The sequence below is a fragment of the Scylla paramamosain genome, chromosome 35 (genome assembly GCF_035594125.1).
Source record: "Scylla paramamosain isolate STU-SP2022 chromosome 35, ASM3559412v1, whole genome shotgun sequence".
Taxonomy (NCBI): domain Eukaryota; kingdom Metazoa; phylum Arthropoda; class Malacostraca; order Decapoda; family Portunidae; genus Scylla; species Scylla paramamosain.
In genome coordinates this window covers 16,409,164-16,434,163 of record NC_087185.1, presented here as the reverse complement: position 1 = coordinate 16,434,163, position 25,000 = coordinate 16,409,164, and the positions used below count along the sequence as shown (strand labels likewise).

Here is a 25,000-nt window from a genome sequence, read left to right as displayed (position 1 = left end):
AGAAAAGGACAGAAAAGCAGAAGGCTCTTTCCCCACCCTCCACTCCCTCCGGCATAAGCCGTACAGAAAAAGCAGGTCAGAAAGAAATATCTTATGGGGTCAGAGGGAAAAAAACCCAGAGGAAATTTTATAGGAAGGAAAGAAAATAAATGAAATGAGGTGCCCACCTTTCCTGAGAGCAAGGAAGTTAATCACTAGCAAATGAACACTGTTAGCTGCAGATTGCAGGCAAGATATTTATCAAGACGGTGTTTAAAAGTCTCAACGGTGTTGCAGTCTATCATGTCCTGAGGAAGCCCTTTCCATAGATTTACAACTTGATGGAAGAAATTATCTTTTAATTCGTGAGAGTTGAAGGATGTCCCAACAATTTTGCAGCCGTTTCCTCGCATGTAATTTGAAGAGTCTATGGTGAAATATTTACTGCAGTCCATGTTATCAATGCCTTCGATGATTTTAAACACCTGTATGAAGTTGCCTCTTAGTCTTTGTGTTAAAAAGAATTTAATTCTTTAAGACACTCTTTGTATGATTTATTTCTTAGGCTTGGTATCATTTTTGTTACTCTACGCTTTCTGGTAGTAGGGGCACCATGCTTGAATGCAATATTCCAAAAGGGGATGGACTAAAGAGTTATACAAAGTGAGGATTGTTTCCTTAGACTTATATTCAAAAGATCTGCCGACTAAGCCAATTACCTTATTTGCTTTCTTTACAACTTCTGAACATTGCTGGCTAGGTTTTAAGCTTCTTGATATTGTCATTCCCAAATCAATTTCGTTGTCAACACTTTGAAGCTGGGTACCATTTAACTAAAATATACTTTGCTTTCTTGTTTCTATACCCTACGTGAAGCACTTTGCACTTATCTGCATTAAAATGCATCTGCCAGGTTTGCCCCCACTCTGTCAATCTGTCTAGATTTTTCTGCATTTCTGTTACTTGTTCGTTAGAGACTACGGAATTCACAGTTTTGGTGTCATCAGCAAACTTAGATATTATACTGGTAACACCCTCATCTATGTTGTTAATATAAACAAGGAAGAGAACAGGTCCTAAGACTGATCGCTGTGTTACCCCGCTGGTTACGTTAGTTCACTTGGATGCTTTTCCATTTATTACTACTCTTTGTTTACGATTATTTAGCCAGTTTTCAACCCATCACAACACGTCACCTGGGATACTGCGTGATTGTAGTTTAATCAGTAAGCGTTTGTGGGAGACTTTGTCAAAGGCCTTTTGAAAATCAAGATATATTATATCTACCACTTTACTCTCGTCGTACTGGTTCAGAATATCATAGAAGTCTTAGAGGTTCATCAAACAAGAGCGTTTATTGTGGAAGCCGTGTTGAGTATATTTAAGCAAGTTGATTTCTTCTTAGTGATTAACGAGTTTATTTCTTATCAGTGTTTCAAGCATTTTGCATACAACTGAGGTTAAGCTAATTGGCCAGCAATTACATGGTAAAGATTTACTGCCTTTTTTGAAAATCAGAGTTACGATAGCGAGCTTCCATTCATCAGGCACTGATGGCAACAGATGAGTGGTGTATTTACATGTTGTGTATCAATATTGTCTTAAACACCTAGACTTTAAGGAAACATTATTAAGTGACAAAAATAAAACTGCAGCATGTTAAAAAGGTTTGTCAGTAAAGCTTATTGATAACTAGGCTATCGTAACCACTCACTTGCTGCCCCCGTTATCTTGATTCTCTCTGTGTAACTGTTCCAAAAATACAAAAGAACTGGCCAACTTTTCATTGCCCTGCGGTTGTCCTATTAATATCGTATGATGTTTATTTAGGTTTTAGGATTGTTAATTTTATTCTGCTTATTATTCTTGCATTGTTCTCCTTTTTAATATTTATTCACTGGCATTGAACATGCCAGGGAGTATCCTACATTGGTGTTCAGCTTCTGAAAATGTCTTCAGATTTTAGGGGAAAATTTTCTCCAAAAAGGGTTTGAGTTCCAATTTGTTCAAACAGTGAGGCTTTCAGATTCTGGGGTTACTGCTGTAATCTGAAATACAAGATATATGAAAGTTTAGTATGTGTAATGCCATTTTGAATAAGATATTAAATTTATTGCTAAGGAGCCCATTTTTAATGTTTTACATTAGTTTGTAGTCCTTTCTTTGAGCCTTCTGTTGTGTTGAAAGTTGTTTTAGTGTCAAGCAGAAGTCTTATTGTTACAGAAACTAAGGGCTTCCCCTTTGAAGAGTGCCACAGCTGGGTGAGGACTGATGGGCACCAGGAGACACAGGAGACTATTCCTAAGGAAGCTAAAGAAACCATCTACAGCAACAAGAGTGCTGAATTAATGAAAGTGATAGGAAGTACTGACAGAGGAGCTCTCTCAGAGAGCATGTAAGTGCTTATTCATGTAGAAGGCTCTTTTTATCTTTGTCTGTCTGTCTATCTATCTATTTATATATTGAGAGAGAGAGAGAGAGAGAGAGAGAGAGAGAGAGAGAGAGAGAGAGAGAGAGAGAGAGAGAGAGAGAGAGTTTCAGATGTTGAATAAGGATTGAACTGAAGTGGGAGAGCAGGAGGTGGATGATGCTGAGTTAGAGTGGAGTAATTTAAAAGAAGCCATAGTTTGTAGTATGAGACAAGTGAGAGGTGGAGTGAGAAAGGGAAGTGATTGGTGGTGTGTGGCAGATACAAAGAAATTAACTAAGCTGGTAGGAGTTTGGACAGGTGTGTAGAAGAATGAAGCTGAAAGTTAATGTAGGATAGAGTAAGGTAATGAGATGCACCAGGGAGGCAGGTGGTGGAATGAATGGGGAGGAGCTGGAGGAGGTGGACTGTTTCATATATTTACAGTAGCAGTGAATGGAGGAGTAGAGACAAGTTGGAGCTAGGGTGAAGGAAGCAGAAAAAAGTGAATAGACTGTTTGAGAGTGGGGTACTTGGAATGAAGGTAAACAGAATATTGTAAACTCTGGAACTCCCTGCCAGCTTCTGTATTTCCACTTCCTATGACTTGAATTCCTTCAAGAGGGAGGTTTCAAGACACTTATCCTTCAATTTTTGACTACTGCTTTGGACCATTTTATGGGACTGGCATCTCAGTGGGTTTTTTTTTTTATTGTTTTTTTTTTTGTTGCCATTGGCCAGTGTCCCTCCTACATAAAAAAAAAAAAAAATGAAGGAATAGTAGTAATAACAGACAAGAAGAGATGAGGTGTCTAGAGAGTATGCTTGAAGTAACTCAAATGGATAAAGTCAAAATGAGGAAGTGAGAAGAGCAGGTGTGGGAGACTTGAGACTTAGCAGGACAGGCAGACCAACGTGTGCTGAGATGGTATGGACGTGTTGAGAGGATGCAGAATGAAAGACTGGTGAAGAAGATAGTAAGATAAAGTGTGATAGGTGTGAATTTGCAAGGTAGGCCACATAAGGGATGGATAGCTTGCATAAAAAATCTGATTTAGACCAAGGGGCAAAAAGTAGCTTTTTTTTTTTTATTTGTAATTTTGATTTCCTGTAGTGTGCCCTTTGTGAAGCCACCCATTGTCTTGAATTCCTGTTCTTGAATAGCCATCTCATGCACTATCACATTCTGCATAATGCTTCCACACTCTCAAATTGGGATCCTTTCTGCAGCATCTTTAGCTTAGGCAACAGTGTCTGAGGAATTCATAATTTGGCCTAGATATCCTGAAGCAAGTGCAAGATTGGGCAGGGGCACTAATGAGGCAGTTGCTAGTTGCCTGACTCCCTGAGATCCAGTTTCTTGTGCTGGAGTACATTCTTTGCATCTGATCCTGTATTTCGTGGCCAATCACAGAGTTCCTCGAGTTCATCAGGCTCCTTACTCTCCAGACACATTATTTGTGACTTCTTTATGTTCCCTTGTTGAGGTTGAAGAGAAAGTTGATGTTCTGGTTGGATGAGGTTTATTGAGGAAGTAGGTGTTATAAAGGAGCAGGGGAGGAGATGGAGAGTGAGGAAAAAGTGTGTGAAATAAATGAAATGAGGTTTATTCACACCTTGAGTATATATAACAAGTACCAGATATAAATATAAAAATCTTGAAACCCTATGCAAATAATGCAGTGAGTTGATAAAAAATGGGTAACAAGCGTAATGAAATACAAAACAAATAAATCTAGAATTTAAAACTGGAATGTGATGAGTTGACAATTAACTATCAAAGAAAAGTATATTTTTTTTCAAAATGTCTTTCAGAAATATTTCCAGCTATGGAAAAAGTGTGTGAAGTCACAAGGGACCTACCTTGGAAGAAATGAGGGTTTTAATATAAAAAGTGACCCACTTTTTGGTTTAAGGTCAGATACTTTTGGACACATCTCATACATGTTTAGTTTATTGATGAACTAGTGTGATGGGCAGTATTGTTATGTTATGGTTGTTCAGCACAGTTACAAATATTTAGATATCTGTTTTTACATGTACTTTCTGTTCATTGGTATATATGAGACAGTGACACAATTATCTCTATATTTACAGGGAAATTTTGTTGCATAGAATTTAAAGTTATGTGTGATTTGGAATGTTTAGCGTGATATGATTACTGTTTTTAGCTGATATAAGTAGCTTACTGAAATTAATCATGTAGAAAAATAATGTCTTATCTTTCTACATATAAAAACTAAATGAATGGCAAAATTGAAAATATGAAATGCTGTATTATGGGTTTCAGAGGCTGTATTCCTTTGTTTTTGGAGAATATCTATTCTAACAAATTGTTGTATTAGACACATATTTTGTTGGAGATTGTTTCAGACTTCCTGCTAAATTTTGTCACCACACTCATTAACAAAAAGTAATAATTAAGGCATTCCCCATCTATACATCTGGTTAAATTCTATGTTGAAGAGCTGGCCTCCAGCACAAATATATCATGATGTCACATCATTTCTCCCTAGACTGCACTATGCTCACCTTCCACCTCCTTGAAACAGTAAATCATTATGGTTGCTTGATAATACTGGATAAAGCTATGTAGATTCATAGTGATGTTGTCAGTGGCAGGAGTGGTGGCATCACCCCTCAGTGAGGTGGAAGGTAACCATTGGGTGGACTCGAAGGAGTGAAGTCACTCAGACGTCTTGGTATGTTTGTACTGGGAACCAGCAGTTTGCCATGAATTTTAATGTTACATATGTAACATGTAAGGTCTTAAATAGTCTCCAACACATTATGAGTTTAATCCAATAATTTGTTACAGAGTTATTCTTGAAAAATGAGAGAACACAGCCTGAAACCTATAGTAGTTGAGTAATTGATGGTCATAGCTTCAATCACCAAGTTTTGTTAATACTAGTTTGTATTCATATTTGTACACGTTTGAGAAAATAGCTTTTAAAATTTTCAGTATCCCTTTGTTTCCTCACCCAGGATAGCAGTGGAAGTCATTATTCATCTCATTGAGCTAAAGAGGTTAAATCTCCTGCGGGAGGCAATGAATGTCTTTGTTGACATCCCTGAGACTTCCATGGTGGATGTCCTCACCTGCTACTTGGGGTGCCAGAATGCAGACTTTGAGGGCCTGTGCCAAACTCCCTACATGCAGATGGAGTTCATACCACAGGAGGAAGATGGAGATAGTAAGTACTTGTTATTTGTTGCTTAGAAGAATATCTGATATTTTTTTTATTGAAGTTCTCACTCAGTCTTGAAAGGGAGGGAGGCTACTGAGGATAACTATCACAAAAGAATATCATTGTTATTACTGATAAAGGAGCACTTTAATTTTTGTCTTTGATAATGTAATAGTCTTAGTAGACCAAAATTGGATGAACTTCTTCACCAATGATATTCTGAAATTTGTGAACTTGAAGACATGTCTGGTGAACTGGGCTACAATTCTATATCGTGCTTACACTCATACAGGACAGATATGTGATTAGAATGCCCCTTCCTCTATATGAAGGAATAGTGTAAATCACTTTTCTACCAGTGTCAATCCCAACATTGTTCAGTTACATGGCTGGTGTGCCATCATGACAAATAGAAAGTGACATTTACTTGTACCTGAATTTCTGCAGACAAAATTATCTCAATCACAGATAGAAAAAATCCAGCCAAAAAACCTCTTAAGGAAATATTACATATTCCACTGAAGCAACATTACTGAAATGATATTACTGACCACAGTCTTAAACCCTAATCTTTTTGTAGCTAAGAATATATTTTGATGCTTTGTTAATTCTTTTCATTCATCATTGTAGAGATTGTGTGTCCATTTCAAGCGGCCAAAGCATTCTTCATCAATGGGGTGCTGAAAAGGCCCTTTACAGATGTCCAACTCCTGGCTGCTCTCCCTAAGATGTGCTTTGATCATGCCCTCAGCCTCATCAAGTACCTGCACTTTCTCATAGCTTCTGGCGAGGTAACAATATTAATATGTTTTTTATGTCTGTTTTTATAGTACAGATTGAGAATACCTTATCTGGAATTCTAGGGTCCTGGGACTGTGCTCGTAAAACTACTAAGGTTCCATTCTAGTTTGGAAGAGAACTTAAATTACGAGACTCTGGCACCAAATGACCGTCCTGGCAGAAAACTTAATTGAGTTACCATCTTAGGGTGCTGATGCCACTAACCACAAACATGAGTAGATGTTGTGCAGTGCTTTTCGATGAATTTTGCAAGAAACTGCTGAAAATGTGAAAAAATTATTCAGGACGTCTTTCTGTCATGAAAAGTCCATCACTGTCACTGATGTTGGTGGTGTTCATCTAACATGGCCATGCTTACTGTTTGGTTACAATCTTGCAGGGTGAACTGGCTGCTAGACCACCATGAGTGTTGACATGACTAATAACTTGTTCGCATTTTCATACCAGTATGGCTACAAGAGTAGCACAATATTATAATAAATTATATTAATATATAATAGTATAATTCATATAGGCTTGATGCTCATTGCTTATGAAATCATTTGTATTAAATAGTACTTGTTCTAAATAGAAGTAAATTTGATGCACTTTCAGTGCTGCTGTACCAAGTCTTTAGATTGATTGATTTTACAAAGTGAAAACCTTTTACATTATGGAATACATCACAGTAAGGTACAGATGGCTCCTTAGCTAATGATACATTTGGAAAACAAGACTTTCAGAAAGCATTCCAGCAGAGGCAATAGCACTGGGAGCATTGTATTGCTGCTCAAAAAGACTTTTGAAATATGTGGTGCCCGAACTTCAATCAAGCTGGTACTTTCTTGCACATAGGTATATAGGCCTAGTCTTGGAAGTTTCTGATACTACCTCATGTGATGAATAGACTTATAATTTTTGTTATTTTCCCATAAGGTGGAGCTGACCCCACAAGATAAGGGGACCCCATCACTGAGCCAGACTGCACTTTGGCTCAGTCTTCTCCTTGATACCAACTACCACCAGCTGGTCATGAGCTCAGAGGTGGCTATACATCGTCTGCTTCTCTCATGCTTCACTCAAGTTTCAGCCATGGTGGGTCACTCTTTTATGAGGCTGATTTGTCATTTTCAACTTAACTCTGTATTCCTTTCCATCAGTCTTTTTACCCTCTCCAAATGTCTTGGATTATAATTTACTGTCCAGTATCGGAATAACTGCAGATAGTGAAGCGTCTAGAATGAGTGAGTGAGCATTACCTTTGGTCCTTACATCAAAATGTTAAAGAAAACAGGTGGTAGAGTTTAATTATGACCAGACCTCTACTTACACTATATTTTTTTACACAATTTCTTTCTCAGATCAAGTTCTTGGAGGGCATGTCAGACATAGAACTGTTGGCCAGAAGGATAGTGAAGGGACAGCCTCTCTCCAAGCACACCCACACCTCTGCTCCATACTCCCTGGAGCGTCTGGTTATTACTTGATCAGAGCACTAACGGTTGCCAGGAACAGCTCACCTGGTAAGTGCTGACCAGTTTTAGGTCGTTACTGCTGGGCTGTCAATTTGTAAATTACATTTTGCAATAAAACACTATATTTTTTTCAACCATCTGTTGTTTGCTTGATACAAGTTTGATGATGTGAATGTACTCTTGGTGGGTGAGCATTGTTGTATAATTGAATTTCATGGGGTATAGTCACTGTACAGTCTCTACCAATAACAGCATGCCCAGTAGATTGGTATATGTGGCACCACTATCCCCCACTCTGTCCTCCCTCCCATGCTCCAATTCATTTGTCTACTCTCCATTCTCTCTCATAGTCTGTGCAAATGAATGGGAACAAGAGAGGGAGAGCTAAAACAGGAGCAACAGTATCACATGTACCAATCTGCTGGTCCAGGTGGTTGCACGGGTGTTGTGCCATCATTGCTGGAGAATGTATCTTAGTCCGAGGAAGACCACATCATTTTGTGTCCCCCTTGCCAACCTTCTTTTTATCACATGTCTTCCTTATCCGTATAATAATCATAACTTTTCTTGAAAATATCTATCAAGTTGGCGCTGACTGACTGCTAAGTCTTATTGCATTCGTCCACCACTCCGTGAACCAGTTGCTACTAGTCTCTTTCCTAAACCCAAAACTTATCTAGTTTATTTCCATTACCTCTAGTTTTGTCCTGGTTGTTTACTATGAGAACATCACTTATATCACTTTTTTTTTAATTCCTTTTACCCATTTTAGTGCTTCTGTCATGTGCCTATGCCTCAGTGAATGCTGGATGAGTCATTTTAGCCTACCTTTATATGGTAATCTTCTCAGTCTGAATCATCTTGGTCGTCTTCCTCTGCACTGCTTCTAAGGAATCTATGTCTTTCCTATAGTATGATGTCCAAAACTGCATTGCATACTCCAGATGTGGGCAGCTATGGTAAATATAACTTTGGGATAACTGCTGCACTTCTGTTTGTTACACTCGTACTGATGAATCCAAATACTTGGTCAGCTTTCAATAATCCAGAATTCCATGGTGCTTTTCTTCACCTCATTCCTGCTCCTGGCCATTTGTCAACATCCATACTCTGGCATTTCAAGGTATCCTGCAACTTCTTAGGCAGAATGTGCAGTCACAGGAAGGCTGATCCACACAAGTTGTCATTATTGAGACAGACCTTAATGTGGTTTATGGAAGCTTCTGCACATTTTCTAGTCATAGAGTTTTATGTGGAAAACATTATATAGTAGAGGAATTTAAGAGCAGTGGACTTCCCCTGTGCTGTGAAGATTTAAAAAGAATCCTTAAAAAGAGGACCTAAAACAAATATTTGTATGTACTGCTTTTTATTGTCAGGATGTTAGTGAGTCACAATGAATGAAGAATTTGTTAAACCCCTCACTCAGTGAAGAAATATTCAAGATAGTCAACTCTACATCATAGTATACAAGTAAATGGTGCAGCATAAAGAAATCTGTTGATTCTTGAAAGTCAAATGTAGTCTGCCAAGTCTGCAGCATTATGAAACCAGACTTGTAGGACTAAACGAAGCGCAACAATCACTGACATGCTGACCTAATCATGTAATCATACGGTCCACTGGTTTGTCAGTGCTGAACTGGTCTGCCGCCATGGCCAAGCTGCCGGCATGGTGAGCGAGGTTGATCCTGTCAGCAACCTGCCATCAGTGTGCGGCACCTAGGTTGTGCTCCCTCTTTGGTGGTCGGTCGCCGGGTTGTTACTTGCTGGTGGCCAGATGAACCTCCTGCGGACTCCCTGGCAGGTGAGTACAAGGCAGTCTGGCCTGCTGGTGCCTGGCGCTTTGTCCGACTCGGCACTGGCGCGGCTCGGCGGCTCCATGTCCAGTAGTGCCACCGTGGGATACTATCCGTGGATCACGACTGACGAGTGTAGGCGAGGGGGCGGCGGTGGGCAGCTCACATCACCCAGGGCACGTCGCGCCGCGATGGAACGCACTGGAGGCGAATTGGTCCGCGGTACACGTGGTTATGCTGGCCTGCCATCTTACGGCCGAGGCACCGCTGGGCCACCATGTCAGCGCGCTGTCCTCGGAACACCTTCTCTGTGGTGAAGCTGATGGCGGAGCACGCGAAGGTACAGAGCTCACCATTACGGCCGTGTACCCGCTGCAAGCTGTACTCCTCCCCCACTTCACAATCCACCACACGGATGTCAAAGGTGACGGGAATGCCTTGTCCTGGACCGGAAGGGTCACATCCACAGTCCTCAGCTGCAGGAAGAAAAACTTCATAAGCAAACAACTTGAAGTATTACATCACACGTCAGCAAAAATTGTCTAAGATATTAGTTTTTTTTTTTTTTTTTTTGTGGAATAACTAAAATCACTGAAAGGAAGCAGGTGAAAAAAAAAAAAAGTAAAGTAATCACTTCACCATCAGAAGATTCTAGAGCAATGGTTCTCAAACTATGGGTCGCGAGATCAATTTTGATGGGTCGCAGGGACACAGGAACATTATCATGCTTTCAGTGTTTCAGTGTATTTCAGTTACTTAATTGAATTATTCCTCTTTAACCACAAATTACTTTTGTTATGTATGTTCATCTTCCCCCCACTTCCTCCTGGGCCCCACGTAATGGTGTCTGACTGCTGTACACAAGCTGTACACATTATTTATTTTTTTCCAAAATAAAGTGTATATATCATTGTACATTTTCTTTCTCTTTACTCTACTCTGGGTCGCGAAGGAATGAAATGTTCCAAATAGGGTCGCTCATGAAAAAAGTTTGAGAACCACTGTTCTAGAGCATGACCGAAGCTGACAGAGGGCAACACACTTTGGCACAGTCTGCGTGTGCTCCTTCCCTCCCCCTCCCTACACTCTCCTTCCCTCCCGCCTTGGCAGTGCTCATCACCTCCTTGCGCATTGCCAGAATCACACGCGTAAAAGCAACTTTACAACAGTAAGAGTACATGCGCCTCAAATCCTGCCTCCTTAAGAATTCGTTTGAGTAATCGCGTATGGGAATGTTTCAACTAAACGGAAAATTCCGTTACATATAACTATTCGTTCTTTGCCATGTCATTTCTAACGCATTCCGTGAGTATTAAGAAAACCGCGTTCTTTTTTTCATAATTTTATAATAATTAGGTGCACTTAAACGGTGCACTGCAATATACTGGTTGTGACACTTGTTCCTAACCTACATTGAAGTACGCATCAGCAGCAGTACTTGCACAAGCTCCCTTCTCTCGCTAGATTTTCATTGTGACAAGCCACACATACATGTATGAAGTAATATATATATATATATATATATATATATATATATATATATATATATATATATATATATATATATATATATATATATATATAGTGTGTGTGTATGTGTTAAACAAGTTTCGTGGCTCCTGCACGGATCTTACCTTTCCTTTCCTGGTCAGCCCACTTGCACTTGGTGCCGTAGATGGCGTACTGCGTGTCGTCCTCTGAAGTAATAGAGCCTTGGAACCACGTGCCTTCCTCGTCGAAGCAAAGGGTCGCTAGCCCTGCGATTTCCACCTGTGGTCCGTTCATGTTGGTGAAGCACATAGCTGAGCGATGGTTGGGCGACAGCGTGGCGGTTTGTGAGCGACTTGGTGAGAATAGGATTTTACTGATTTACTGTTCTATTTGAACTGGATTTCAGTTAACTTTTCAGTTCGTCAGAGTATTCAGTTCAGGACCGAGTTGTGATAACAGTCAACACACTGCGAATGATTCCTGTGTACTGGTCGGTGGAGCGGCGTGCGCGGCTATATTATCCACGGAGAAGGTGGGGGAGTGGAAGGGAGGTGGCGGGGTAGAGGGCCTCGCGTCGCAGACTGGTATTGGCCGCCTCCGAGATGACGTCAGGAGGGCTTAGCAGGTGGCTAGACAGTGAGTCAACTCCTGGAAAATAACAAAGTATTGTTGGGTCATGAAAACAAAAGGAAAAAGCTAATTCAGGCAACCTCGCTTCCTCGCACCTGTCTACAGCTTTCAAAAGACAGGGTGTTGCTGACACTGGTACACGGGATTAGTTACTAACATTGCGATGACCTGAGTTTTCCTGTACTCTCTCTCTCTCTCTCCTAGTACAGTCCTTTGTGGCTACGTGAGCGTCGAAACGTTTCTTCTGACCTACGAGATTAATAACCTTTCCTGTTATAACGCCCCTCTTGTTATCAGCGTATTTGAAGAATATGGGTGAAGAAGAGGAAGAGAGGGTGGCAGTGAAGGGCTTTCTAAACCCATACTAACCCAGGAACTTAGTGCACGTGTTCAGATGGATTGGATGAACTGCATCAGTGCAAAATAGGTAACAATTTAGTGGATATATAGTTTTTACGAGCGCGTCGTAACTGTTCCCGTTGTGAGAGCCAGTTATGAAGTGCGTTATAGTATTATGCACGCAATTACAATCATACTATGTGAATGTTGTTGTTGTATCTCCTCTTACCATTACTACTACTACTACTACTACTACTACTACTACTACTACTACTTCCTCATCCACACTTTTTTTCTTCTTTACGTGTGGTTAATTTGACGATCATTACGTAGTTTGGTTACGTGCTAAGCGGAAGGTAAACAGGAAGAAAGAAGAAAGGTTTAAGATGACCAAGTTCAGCGCACATTGGCGCGCGCACACACACACACACACACACACACACACACACACACACACGACCGTTTCGAAACCTATGAAGCGCACACAGGCCTTGATAAGAGTCATTTCCATGTGCAACATGGCTAAGGAAGCTTATGTTTTGCTGAAGACATCACATAAGAAAGATTAGTACTGATGGTGTGTGTATGTGTGTGTGGAAGAGTGGGTGGGTGGATACTGGATGAGATTTCTCTACCTGATGAAATAAGAAACATATCAAGATAGATGTAACGTTTAAGGTCATTACGAAATCCTTCACTGCTCCATGTTAAGATTACATTCTCAAAGGACTCGGCGCCTTATCTCGACTACTTTCAACACGCTGTACATGCAAGTTATCGGGGTTTTCAGCTTAATTTGATTTTGCATACTGATAGTTTAATAAGGATTGTGTGTCGTGATTCATCAGGCCAACTCGAGAACTTAATTAGTGTTAGTATTTTTTTTTTTTCAACTGGTTACCACGAACGCATACACATTCTCTCTCTCTCTCTCTCTCTCTCTCTCTCTCTCTCTCTCTCTCTTCCAAACCTACTTACATAAAAGTCTAAATGAAATACGCATTTAAACTCAACGTTATTTTTTTATGACCCAGTCAGAAATTAGGAGTTTACATACACACACACACACACACACACACACGAAAAAGCAACATGCGGTATTTGTTTATTTGTTTATTTATTTATTTATTTATTTATTTCCCTCGTAATCCAAGCTCTTTTTTTCTACGAGTCACTCCAGCAGTTCAGTCAGAAAATAGCGCAGTTAGTCAAGACAGTCGTGAAATACAAGCAGAGAGTGTGAAGATCTAGAACGAGAGAGAAAAGAGGGAGGAGGAAGAGGAGAGTGAGAGAAGAGGAGAGATAGAATAACTGAAGACAGGTGAAGAACAAACCATGTAGCTAACTTATCTGTAATAATCTGTATTAACCTTTAGGAATGTATAAAGGGGAGGTGTCACGTAAACCTCACCTAGCACTCTGCATGTCTAGATTCATACCGTACAGAGCTGTCCTTCCCTCGCACGATTGTATTTGAAACCCACAGCACTGAATGAAGGTGAGGGAGCGTATTACACCTGTGGTTATGTTCTGCCTATATGGCTGGTTATAATTCAATCGACAATTGTATCCTCGTACAGTCCACAGATAGACACATAAATAGATAGATGACTAGTATATTGATTTCATTATTATCATTACTGTTAGGGTTTTTTTTCTCATGTGTCACGGAAATAAGACAAGGGAGGCAAACCTGCACTTCCACCTGTTAAGTAATTAACACTCCATCTATTAACAACCTCCTCTGAGCGGTCATGGGAGGAGTGAAGGGTGAGAGAGAGGGGAGAGGTGGAGAGATGAAGTTACAGCGTTAATAAAAGAAGGGCAGATATTTTCCAGGAAATAATGAATGGGTCAGGCCGTCACAAAGAACGGATTCATCTCTCTCTCTCTCTCTGTGTGTGTGTGTGTGTGTGTGTGTGTGTGTGTGTGTTTAAGTCGCTCTGCTGTGAGTCATTCTATTTGCCAAGAGAGAGAGAGAGAGAGAGAGAGAGAGAGAGAGAGAGAGAGAGCTCTTCCCTATCTCTCTTCTCCTTTTCTGACATCTTCCCTCCCTCTTAAATCTATTTTCCTCATTTCTATTTCTCCTGTCTATTATTTTCCTTGTTTTTCCCTTCTCTTAACTTTATTAGTCTTTTTTCTTCTTTTCCTCTTGTTATCAACCGTATCTTTCCTTCCTCTTGCTTTTCTTTATTCATAAATCTCTTTTTATCAATTCTTTCTCCTGTTCCTTTTCTATTAAACATCCCCTCTCTCTCTCTCTCTCTCTCTCTCTCTTACATGTGCGTTTTTTTTATAATCATGACAAGTTACACTGCATTTATTTGCGTGTATGTGTACGTAGATTCGACTATGTGCGTCATCAGCCAATGCACGACTTAGTATGCACACACACACACACACACACACACACATGACGTCAAGACAGAAACGTATTGCAACACCTAATTATTCTATCATTTGTTTGCCATCTGCCTAGAGAGAGAGAGAGAGAGAGAGAGAGAGAGAGAGAGAGAGAGAGAGAGAGAGAGAGAGAGAGTAATCAGAAGACTAATCCCAGCGCGACACTAGACAACATCAAAATAAATACACGAAGAAAGGCATGTGGGGGAATATTCTGTATCTCCAAGGGATGCGAGGAAGTGTGTGTCTTTCCTCGCCCATTGCAGTGCCTGTATCTTCACGAGGTACAGAGACAAGCGTGGCTAATATGGAAGCACGAACAACGGGACTTTCAGGGCGAGAAAAGTGAGCGAATTTTCATTAGTAGTAAGGAAAATATCAAGCATTTCTTTATCATTATTACTATTATTATTATTATTATTATTATTATTATTATTATTAGTAGTAGTAGTAGTAGTAGTAGTAGTAGTAGTAGTAGTAGTAGTAGTAGTAGTAGTAGTAGTAGCGGTAGTAGTAGTTGTAGTAGTAGTAGTAGTAGTAGTAGTAGTAGTAGTAGTATCTTATTTACATTTGTAATGGAAGACGAAGGTTATTTGGAATGCAGAAAGGAAGAAGGGAAAGGAAGGAAGAAAGATATATTTACTACTAACTTAACTCCACAACTAACCTAACCTAACGTAACATAACCTACTAAAGTATTAACCTAACCTAACTACATATACTAACCTAACCTCATTACTACTGGCATAACTTAACCACTACAACTAACCGCTAACCTAACCTATAAGAACAAATTATACAAATGTTGCAACAAGCTCCACAAGATCTTAGCGCCACGTGGATTCATTAACTTAACGCCTTGTTTTGACGCGAGTGTGTAAAGCCTCGTTTGTTTACACGTTGCTTTCCTTACTGCGCACTGGAAGCTAACGGGGACACGTGTGATTGTGGCTCGTGGTGATACTGGCTTGCGTGGACTGCTCTGTTACGCAAATTATGTTACCCATGACCTGTGTAGCTGGCGTAGTTGTGGTCATGTTATCTCTCTCTCTCTCTCTCTCTCTCTCTCTCTCTCTCTCTCTCTCTCTCTCTCTCTCTCTCTCTCTCTCTCTCTCTTTCGTGACACGTTGACGTAGGTGGGAAATGATTGATGCAAGAAGGAAGAACAAGAGAGAGAGAGAGAGAGAGAGAGAGAGAGAGAGAGAGAGAGAGAGAGAGAGAGAGAGAGAGAGAGAGAGAGAATAATGTTTTCTTCGTAGTGATGGGAATAAACATCTTAATTTGCAATGATGATGACATTAGTAGTAGTAGTAGTAGTAGTAGTAGTAGTAGTAGTAGTAGTAGTAGTAGTAGTAGTAGTAGTAGTAGTAGCAATGACATACGCATAATCAACTCGTAATGTGTCTCGCCGAGGTTCATATCAGCAGTGTTCGCCGCGATAGTAATTCCGTGTCGTAATCTGGTATTCGCCGGTGTGCTTGTGGACTCTCTTACTGTATCCGGGTCAGGTTCGGGTGTGGCTTGCTTTGCACTTCATACTCCTCAGATTGACGAGTGATGAATAGTCTTCAAAGTTTAGAAATAATGCAGATTTGGATACAATAATAAACAAGGCAGCCTCGTTTCATATTCAGCTGAAGTGAATGGAAATCTTACGCTCAGGAAACAAGTTAATATTCATTCTTGCGTTGTACACTGACATACATTCTGAATATACTAAGACACAGCCTCATTTCTCTTTGCCTTCCGTAACCCTCTTCCTCCTCCCTGCCCAAAATGACGACAATAATCCAGTATCAGGCGGTCTGGCTGGGGCCCAAATCACACCACCACCAGCGTCACCACCACCACGCAACATCTAACATCATCACTGTTTGCTGCGCTCTCCCCCCACACCCCGCTTTCCTCACCATCATGTGCATCACCGCCGTTCCCTCTTCCCTCTCCCTCTAACAGCGCATTCACCCACACGCCCGCTGCTTCGTCAGATTCCCACATGTTCACTAGTTCTTGGCAAGTCGCGGTTTTAATGAAGTGGGGGAAAAAAAAGGGAGAAAAAGAAAGAGAAGTTATGATGCCCCTCCTAGCTCGGCCATGTGGCGTGGCAAAAGCAGCTACAACAACAATATTGCAATTACCATCACCACCACCGCCTCACCACCACCACCACCACCGCCTAGGATAACACAGCATCACCACTCACGATAGCAAATAAGCGATGCCGTGGGTTGAGTGTTGAGTGTTAATCTGTCCATGAATGATTCGTCTGTGAAGGAACACAAAGAAAGACTGCAATTTACTACCAGCTGTGTTATTCGCCTCACACAATAAGAGCGACGGAATGCCTAAACTTGTAGTAGTAGTAGGAGTAGTAGTAGTAGTAGTAGTAGTAGTAGTAGTAGTAGTAGTAGTAGTAGTAATAGTGGTAGTAGTTGTAGTAGTAATAGTAGTAATAGTAGTAGTAGTAGTAGTAGTAGTAGTAGTAGTAGTAGTAGTAGTAGTAGTAGTAGGAGGAGGAGGAGGAGGAGGAGGAGGAGGAGGAGGAGAAGGAGGAGAAGGTATAGAGTTGGAGGAGTTATTGTTGTTGTTGTTGTTGTTGTTGTTGTTGTTGTTTTGTTATTGTTGTTGTTGTGACGGTCCGACCTTAATCAGTCTCCCATTCACCAACAACAACAACAACAACACCGATAACAACAACAATAGTAATAATAATAATAATAAAAATAATAATAATAATAATAAAAATAATAATAATGATAATAATAATAATAATAATAATAATAATAATAATAATAATAATAATATCCCAACAACAAAAACAATAACAACGATAATAATATTGGTAATAATTGTAATAATGATAATAGTAACAACAACAGCAACAACAACAACAACAACAACAACAACAACAATTCTTTATAAAAATAATAATTGCAAATAAACGAACACTAACCACCAGTGTAGTACAAAAAGGAAGGAAGGAAGGAAGGAAGGAAGGAAGGAAGAGAGCAAGTCGACAAAGTTGTATCAATCACTGTTCACGCTGGCGGAGAACCAAGTAGCATCTTAAACAAGTCTTCTCCATTTCCTTCATTTGCCCTTGCCTTACTCCCCGGACACCCGCGCCACTGCATCACTAGAAGCACGTGCTCTCTCTCTCTCTCTCTCTCTCTCTCTCTCTCTCTCTCTCTCTCTCTCTCTCTCTCTCTCTCTCTCTCTCGAAATATGGACGAGTGTACTTTTTTTGCGTCTTTTGTTTCGACCAAGATATATTCCTGCATTATCGCCTCTAAGATGTGCATCTCTCTCTCTCTCTCTCTCTCTCTCTCTCTCTCTCTCTCTCTCTCTCTCTCTCTCTCTCTCTCTCTCTCTCTCTCTCTCTCTCTCTCTCTCTCTCTCTCTCTCTCTCTCTCTCTCTCTCTCTCTCTCTCTCTCTCTCTCTCTCTCTCTCTCTCTCTCTCTCTCTCTCTCACACACACACATGCTCCTCGCCTGCTTAGTAACGTGTGGAGCATCACGTTGGTGGACCTGTGACCAAACCAGCCTACTCTCTCTCTCTCTCTCTCTCTCTCTCTCTCTCTCTCTCTCTCTCTCTCTCTCTCTCTCTCTCTCTCTCTCTCATTTTGCTACACATCTCTCCCCACACTTGTTTTTTTTTTTTCATAATTTTGTGTCTGGAATGTGTGTGTGTGTGTGTGTGTGTGTGTGTGTGTGTGTTTATTTTTCCTACATGTCCTTGAGTGAGGCCTCTTAGTCTTTTTTCTATTAGCTTTTGCTTACTTTATTTTCTTTCTTGACCATTAATTCTCTCTCTCTCTCTCTCTCTCTCTCTCTCTCTCTCTCTCTCTCTCTCTCTCTCTCTCTCTCTCTCTCTCTCACTGACATCATCGTGATCAATATTAATACTATCATCGAGAGAGAGAGAGAGAGAGAGAGAGAGAGAGAGAGAGAGAGAGAGAGAGAGAGAGAGAGAGAGAGAGAGAGAGAGAGAGAGAGAGAGAGAGAGAGAGAGAGAGAGAGAGAGAGAGAGAGAGAGAGAGAGAGAGAGAGAGAGAGAGAGAGAGAGAGAGAGAGAGAGAGAGAGAGAGAGAGAGAGAGAGAGAGAGAGAGAGAGAGATTCTTCTTCTTCTTCTTCTTCTTCTTCTTCTAATTATTATTATTATTATTATTATTTTTATTATTATTATTATTATTATTATTATTATTATCATTATTGTTGTTGTTATTGTTATTGTTGTTGTTGTTGTTGTTGTTGTTGTTGTTGTTGCTGTTGTTGTTGCTGTTATCTCTATTATTATTATGATCATCACGCTCTTCATCAGTATCACCATCACTATCACCAGTGTAATCGTCATTGTTAGCGTCACCACCACCATCATCATCGTTATCACCACCATTATCATTAGTTATCGTCATTATTGTTACTTCTCTCGTAGATAACCTGCTCTAGTCTCAGCATGCCCGTTTATCATGCACAATCTCTCGCGGCGACACAAGGACGCTGCTGTCATATCCTTCATGATAAACACAAGAAAACGTCGATTACAGTAAACACGCATTGCAGCTGGACCAGTTGCAGATTCCCTTGGTAAGCTAGTCAAACAAAACGCTTCTCTTTGTTCGGGGGCTTATCAACATGGGGAACCTTTTGGTTAGATAGCTTACGAGGAGACAGTGAAATTGGCCATACAACTTTACCAGTTCCAATTTTCGGTACACTCCCAAACGAAAAGCAGCGACCTAAGTTGACCGTGGAACCCGATTAGAGCTGAAGTGGTTTGCTGGCTAGTTAGTAAACGAATAAGGGTGACTGTGGTTTCGGGCACTCAAAAACGCTTTGCTCTCTCACAACGGATATTTTCAAATGTCACAAAAATGATACGCAGGGTTTTCAAGAGTATTTCTAGTGCTCATAATAAAGAAATCGTTAATTGGTCACTAGAATCATAAAAGAAACACCTTTAAAAACCTCAGTAACTTCAACTTGTAGAGAATTTGAAGGTAGTGGAGGCGCCGCGAAGATAAGTTTTAGATTATGGGCATTAGTACTGGGCCAGGGCAGAGAATTGACAACCTTGGTGGTGTATCTTATTTATACTGCTACATGTATATTGCTAACCGTACTAGTGTTATGTAGGAATATATTAATTAATTTTCGTCATTCTCATCGTCTATTCTCAGCTTAATTTTCACAATTCTATAAACAAGCGTGACTTAAGGATTTCCTCGCCCTCTTAATTGTTTTCCTACTTCATTAGGTCAGGAGGAGGGAGAGCAGAGACACTAGGAAAATCTTACATTCCTATATTGAAATGGTAAGAAACAGTGGCGGTTACTCAGAATACCACTAATTGTTTCTTTGAATTCTCTCTCTCTCTCTCTCTCTCTCTCTCTCTCTCTCTCTCTCTCTCTCTCTCTCTCTCTCGGTCACGTGCTGCATTCTTGGCTTCATCACACGGACGGAAATTGAGAGAGGAATGTGTGTGTGTGTGTGTGTGTGTGTGTGTGTGTGTGTGTGTGTGTGTGTGTGTGTGTGTGTGCTCCCGTCCCATAGAGACTGACTGTGTGTCCAAGTGAGTCATTCCTTGTATCTAATCATGAATAAGCACAGTGTCTCCTTCCCTCTGCCCTCCACCTCTTCTCCCTTCTCATCTTGCATTACTCGCCCTTCCTTTCCTTCCTTCCTCTCATAAAAACTTTCTTTCACCTAAGTAACCTACAGAGAAATTTCTATCATCATCATTATTCTCTCTCTCTCTCTCTCTCTCTCTCTCTCTCTCTCTCTCTCTCTCTCTCTCTCTCTCTCTCTCTCTGTCTCTACTTTCTTCCCTAATCGCATAATTTAGAGAGGTAGATAGATAAATAGAGAGATAGATAGATAGATAGATAGATAGATAGAGAGAGAGAGAGAGAGAGAGAGAGAGAGAGAGAGAGAGAGAGAGAGAGAGAGAGAGAGAGAGAGAGAGAGAGAGAGAGAGACGATAGAAATTTCTAGGTAGGTCACTTAGGGGACACATTGTTACCAAGATAACGAAACACCACCACCACCACCACCACCACCACCACTACTACCACCACCATCACTACCACCATCTCCACCGACAACAACAACAATAACTATAATAATAACAATAGTCAAAGTAACCTGGCTAATTTCAGTCTCGGAAGAAATAGACACGTACGTAGGTAAGCCTGAGTGTTCCTTTCGTTGTGACCCGCGGCACCAGACTCATCGCTAATCTTAGGGGCGGGTAGCGGAAATTCTCCATGGATCATACTTTCCCTGCAGTGGTGTACGTGAGAGATGTAAACCCGTATAGTTAACCTTCCCTTGCTTGACAATCCTCTCTACCCGCAGCATTTTAGGGACTTTGTATGCTACGTTCCAATAATTAATGGAGCTTAGGAAAGTTAGAAGTTATCATTCACTCTCTCTTGCCTTTTTTTTTTTATGTTCATGCATTTTTTTTTTCACAGTATTCTGAATGTTAAAGGATTAAACGTGTTATTCTCTCACCAGGATTACTCGTATTTTCAAAGGTCACAGAGAGGATATATATATATATATATATATATATATATATATATATATATATATATATATATATATATATATATATATATATATATATATATATATATATATAGTTCCTACGATTTTTTTTCTCTCATTGATGATGCGGAATCCTTGTTAAACGATGCATTAGGATCATGAAAATATATACGAGTATACTTGGGAAATGTGATATCTTCCACTATAGTCTCTCACGCTGAAACGTTTAAGGGTACCCTCCATAACGTTCAGCGCTGTCTACATATCCTGGTTAACATTATGAGAGTGGTTTATCGACATTTTGTACTCACAGGTATTCTAACGGCACGTGCAAAGGGGGAAAGAAAAATGATACTGTCATTTTCTTTTTAATATATTGTCGACTTGTTACGGAATAGACACAATGTCTTTTTTTTTAATATCTTTCATGTGACATTGAATGGTTTCTTTCTTCTTATGTCACGTGATGTTTCTTTGTGTTTCTTATTCTTTCTTGCTTATTTCCTTTATTTTCTTTGTCCAGCAGCATTTCCGTTTCACACACACACACACACACACACACACACACACAGAGAGAGAGAGAGAGAGAGAGAGAGAGAGAGAGAGAGAGAGAGAGAGAGAGAGAGAGAGAGAGAGAGAGAGAGAGAGAGAGAGAGAGAGAGAGACGTGCTCTTCTTCACGACCCAGTCAGTGAAGCAAACACGATACGACTTTTGTGCTTCTAAGGAAAATAAAACCTTGATTCATGTAAATGCTAGATAAAAAAAAAAAATAAATAAATAAATAAAAAAAAATTAAAATGGGAAGTCGTGCTAACAATCATAACCTAAACACACACACACACATACACACACACATACACACACACACACACACTACAGGACTACAGAACACGTGACACATTACTAATACCCTGCCTCCCAAACACATCTCCCCTGCCCACCACCACCACCACCACCACCACCACCACCACTCAACACACCAAGCAGTCACACGCCCGGCAGGCCCCGAGGAGACAGTTCCAAGGCCGCGTCAGGGTCAGCCAGGGGGCGTCAAGGGGCCTTTCTTAAGCAGGATCCGGAGTCATGCTTAAGAGTCATAACAATGTGTTTCTCTTAGGCTTATTCGCCCTTGTGCAGGTAAAGCTTTGAAGTGAGGAGCATTATTTTGTCCCCACCTCCGCTTTTAAACGCTTTGTTCTCTCATAAGCAGTTTTTCAAAGGCCACAGGGGTGATCAGTGAGGTCCTCCTATTTGTCTTTTCAGTGGTGATAAAACCTTGCTCAGGCGTCACAGGAATCATGAAAAACAGCTTTGCAAACCTAACTTCTTCTTAACTTCAAAGTAGTTATGTAAGACACACACATACATAACACACACACACACACACACACACACACACACACTTGAGAATGCGGACCGTACACGTGTGGCTTTAGGCCTTTACCCAGCCAGGATGCCAGGATGTGTGGTAATGGGTGACCTTGAGCTGATAGGGAGGGCGTGTGTGTGTCACCTCTGTTCAGCGCTGTGTCTTGTCTCCTGAGCATTACCTCGGTGTGCCACGGGGGTTGGTTCGCATTTTATCGCTCCTCGTCACTGATTACGTTTTTAGATTTCATAGCGTGAGAGTAAGGACCGTCTTCTTGGACATTTCGTCGTCTTATCTCAGACATTGAAGAGGCTGTAGTGAAAGCTGGTGGGACTTCCAAGGGTGCTTTCATGATTCTAGTGATATTTAACAAGGAATTACACGGTCAATGAGGAAAAAAAAATCAATAAAAACACGATGAAAATGGTCCTTATGAGAGAACAAAGCATATAAAATTACGAGCCAGAGTGAATATAATGAGGGTATTTAGGCGGATGATTTTAGTTACGAAGGTTTATTATGCTTTCTTGGTTTGTTTTGATGCGTGTGTTCTTGGTGTCTACTCGCTGCGTCGTACTTGAGTGTGTCACGCGATGTGTGTTGAGGTAGGGCCTGTGTTTACCACGCCAAGATCTCGAGATTTCCTCCTTTGCTTCTTCCTTCGTGACATTAGCAACGTGGATCTCGATGAGTGTGAGGCAAGCGAATCGCGCTCTTGCTGCTCCAAAGAAATGAGTAAATGATGACTATAAGTTTTCATCTTCACTTCACTGGTTGTGTTGTCACATACTCCACGTGTCTTCTCTTTTGTTTATTTTCAGCTTAATGTGTTGCTCTGTCTGTGAGAAGAAAAAATCTTTCGTATTTTGACCTGTTTGAGCTGTCACAAGAAACGGTCCACAGAGGAAATCAATAGGGTTCTCATCGGTGTTCTTTTCCCACTGATTCTTGCAGAATTCGTGTTAAACTATCACCAGAGTCAAGGAAACACCTTAAAAATCCCAAGTCTCATTAGAGCTTATTATAAAAGTATACAGTCGATATAAAAAAAGATGTTGACGAATACGGCCCCTTGTGCAGAAGAATAAAGGAAATTTTGGAAAAAAACCTTGCAGTTAGGAATTCAGATATTTATTTGACAACTAGGCAACAGTTGTACTAGTGGAGACGCCCCGGGCAAGAAAGAGTGCGTGGGTTGGGTTAAGGCATGTGATGATGTAGGCAGCAGGGAGGGGAGCCAAGAGAGGACAGATCAAGCTTGCTGGCAATGCATTTGAGACGGAGGGGAAGGTTACGTGTATGTTTACACGTTTGGTAAATGCTTCTCCGTAACCTTGGTCTTGCTTGCTGTCTTGGGTTATGGCTCTGAAAAGCTTTTGCTCTCTCACCACGACTATTTTCAGAGACGATTAACAAGGTTTTTAAGTGTCCCCTTTGTTAATAAAGTAGAAATCTTGTTAACCTGTCACTAGAACCTTAGAAACACATATACTTTTCCTGTGTCTCGTCTTGATTCAGGGACTGTTTGGACTGTTGTTTTTAGATGAGTCTTCTTATGATTAGTAACCTTTAACTCATCATTTTTAATCTTTTGGTAGCGACATGGAGTTTTCCTACTTTTGTCTTATGTCTGTGGAGTTTTAATTTTGCTTGGTCTTGTCTTGGCTTTAACAAGTTCACCACTATCACTTACAACTTCTAAAAGACTTCTTTTTTTTTGTTCTACACTCTCTCGAATGCGTACTTCTATAGCTATATTTATTAGAGTGATCTCAGTGGTAACAAAGACGAGCATAGCAGTACAAGTATGAAAGGTGCGATGGATTCTGGACTTCGCATGCTTTATCTTGCCTCTCGAAACTGATTTCACTGGACTTCGTTTGCTTCCTCTTGTTGCAATCTCAGGACTGTCTGTTCTGGTGATGGATTCCGGACCTCGCATACCTTATCTTGAGTCTCGGAACTTTGATCTCGCTGGACTTCGTTTGCTTCCTCTTGTCGCAATCTCAGGACTGTCTCTGTTCCTAGACAATGTTCATGCCGTGTGTAGCTCCTCTCTTGGGACTTGTATCGAGTGGGACTGCTTGTGCGTGATGGTAGGATTGTAGCTCCTATTCTTAAACGCTTTGCTCTCTCACCGCGACTATTTACAGAGACGATAAGCAGGGATCTTAAAAGTGCTTTTCCTGTTAATAATGTAGAAATCTTGATAAAAACATAAGAACATAAGAAATACGAGAAGCTGCAAGAAGCGACCAGGCTTACACGTATGAAATATACCTACCTATTTCCACCTATCATCCCCATCCATAAACCCGTCTAATCTTCTCTTAAAGCTCTCTAACCTGCCACTAAAATCGTAAAAGCACGTATAAGAAACCATGTAACTTCAATTAGCGGAGGTGCGGCGCGGAAGTGTTTCAGAATAAGCTCCTGTCCTTGCCGCGGAACGTTTGCTTGTGTGTGTGTGTGTGTGTGTGTGTGTGTGTGTGTGTGTGTGTGTGTGTGTGTGTGTGTGTGTGTGTGTGTGGTGTGACCTTTAAGGAAAAAAAGGCCTTCCTCCAAGTTTCCCAGTATATTCTT

The 25,000-nt window shown here is 40.7% G+C and overlaps 2 protein-coding genes across 3 annotated transcripts in view; one reads left to right on the top strand and one right to left on the bottom strand.

Moving 5' to 3' along the window:
• The window catches only part of LOC135090700 (uncharacterized), a 16,223-nt gene extending 8,256 nt beyond the window's left edge, over positions 1-7,967 (top strand). Inside the window, exons 7-11 of the mRNA XM_063987704.1 lie at positions 2,203-2,374; positions 5,375-5,583; positions 6,208-6,368; positions 7,294-7,452; positions 7,719-7,967. Of these exons, the coding sequence (XP_063843774.1) occupies positions 2,203-2,374; positions 5,375-5,583; positions 6,208-6,368; positions 7,294-7,452; positions 7,719-7,844 (827 nt within the window). The 3' untranslated portion in view covers positions 7,845-7,967. The remainder of the gene's footprint in view (positions 1-2,202; positions 2,375-5,374; positions 5,584-6,207; positions 6,369-7,293; positions 7,453-7,718) is intronic.
• A 1,217-nt stretch (positions 7,968-9,184) lies between these two features.
• LOC135090702 (uncharacterized) overlaps positions 9,185-25,000 on the bottom strand; it is a 22,291-nt gene continuing 6,475 nt past the window's right edge. For both annotated transcript variants that reach the window (XM_063987706.1, XM_063987707.1), the window contains exons 2-3: positions 11,265-11,769; positions 9,185-10,106 (exon numbers count right to left, since the gene is read on the bottom strand). In XM_063987706.1, coding sequence (XP_063843776.1) covers positions 9,793-10,106; positions 11,265-11,430 — 480 coding nt within the window. In that variant the 5' untranslated portion in view covers positions 11,431-11,769 and the 3' untranslated portion in view covers positions 9,185-9,792. The remainder of the gene's footprint in view (positions 10,107-11,264; positions 11,770-25,000) is intronic.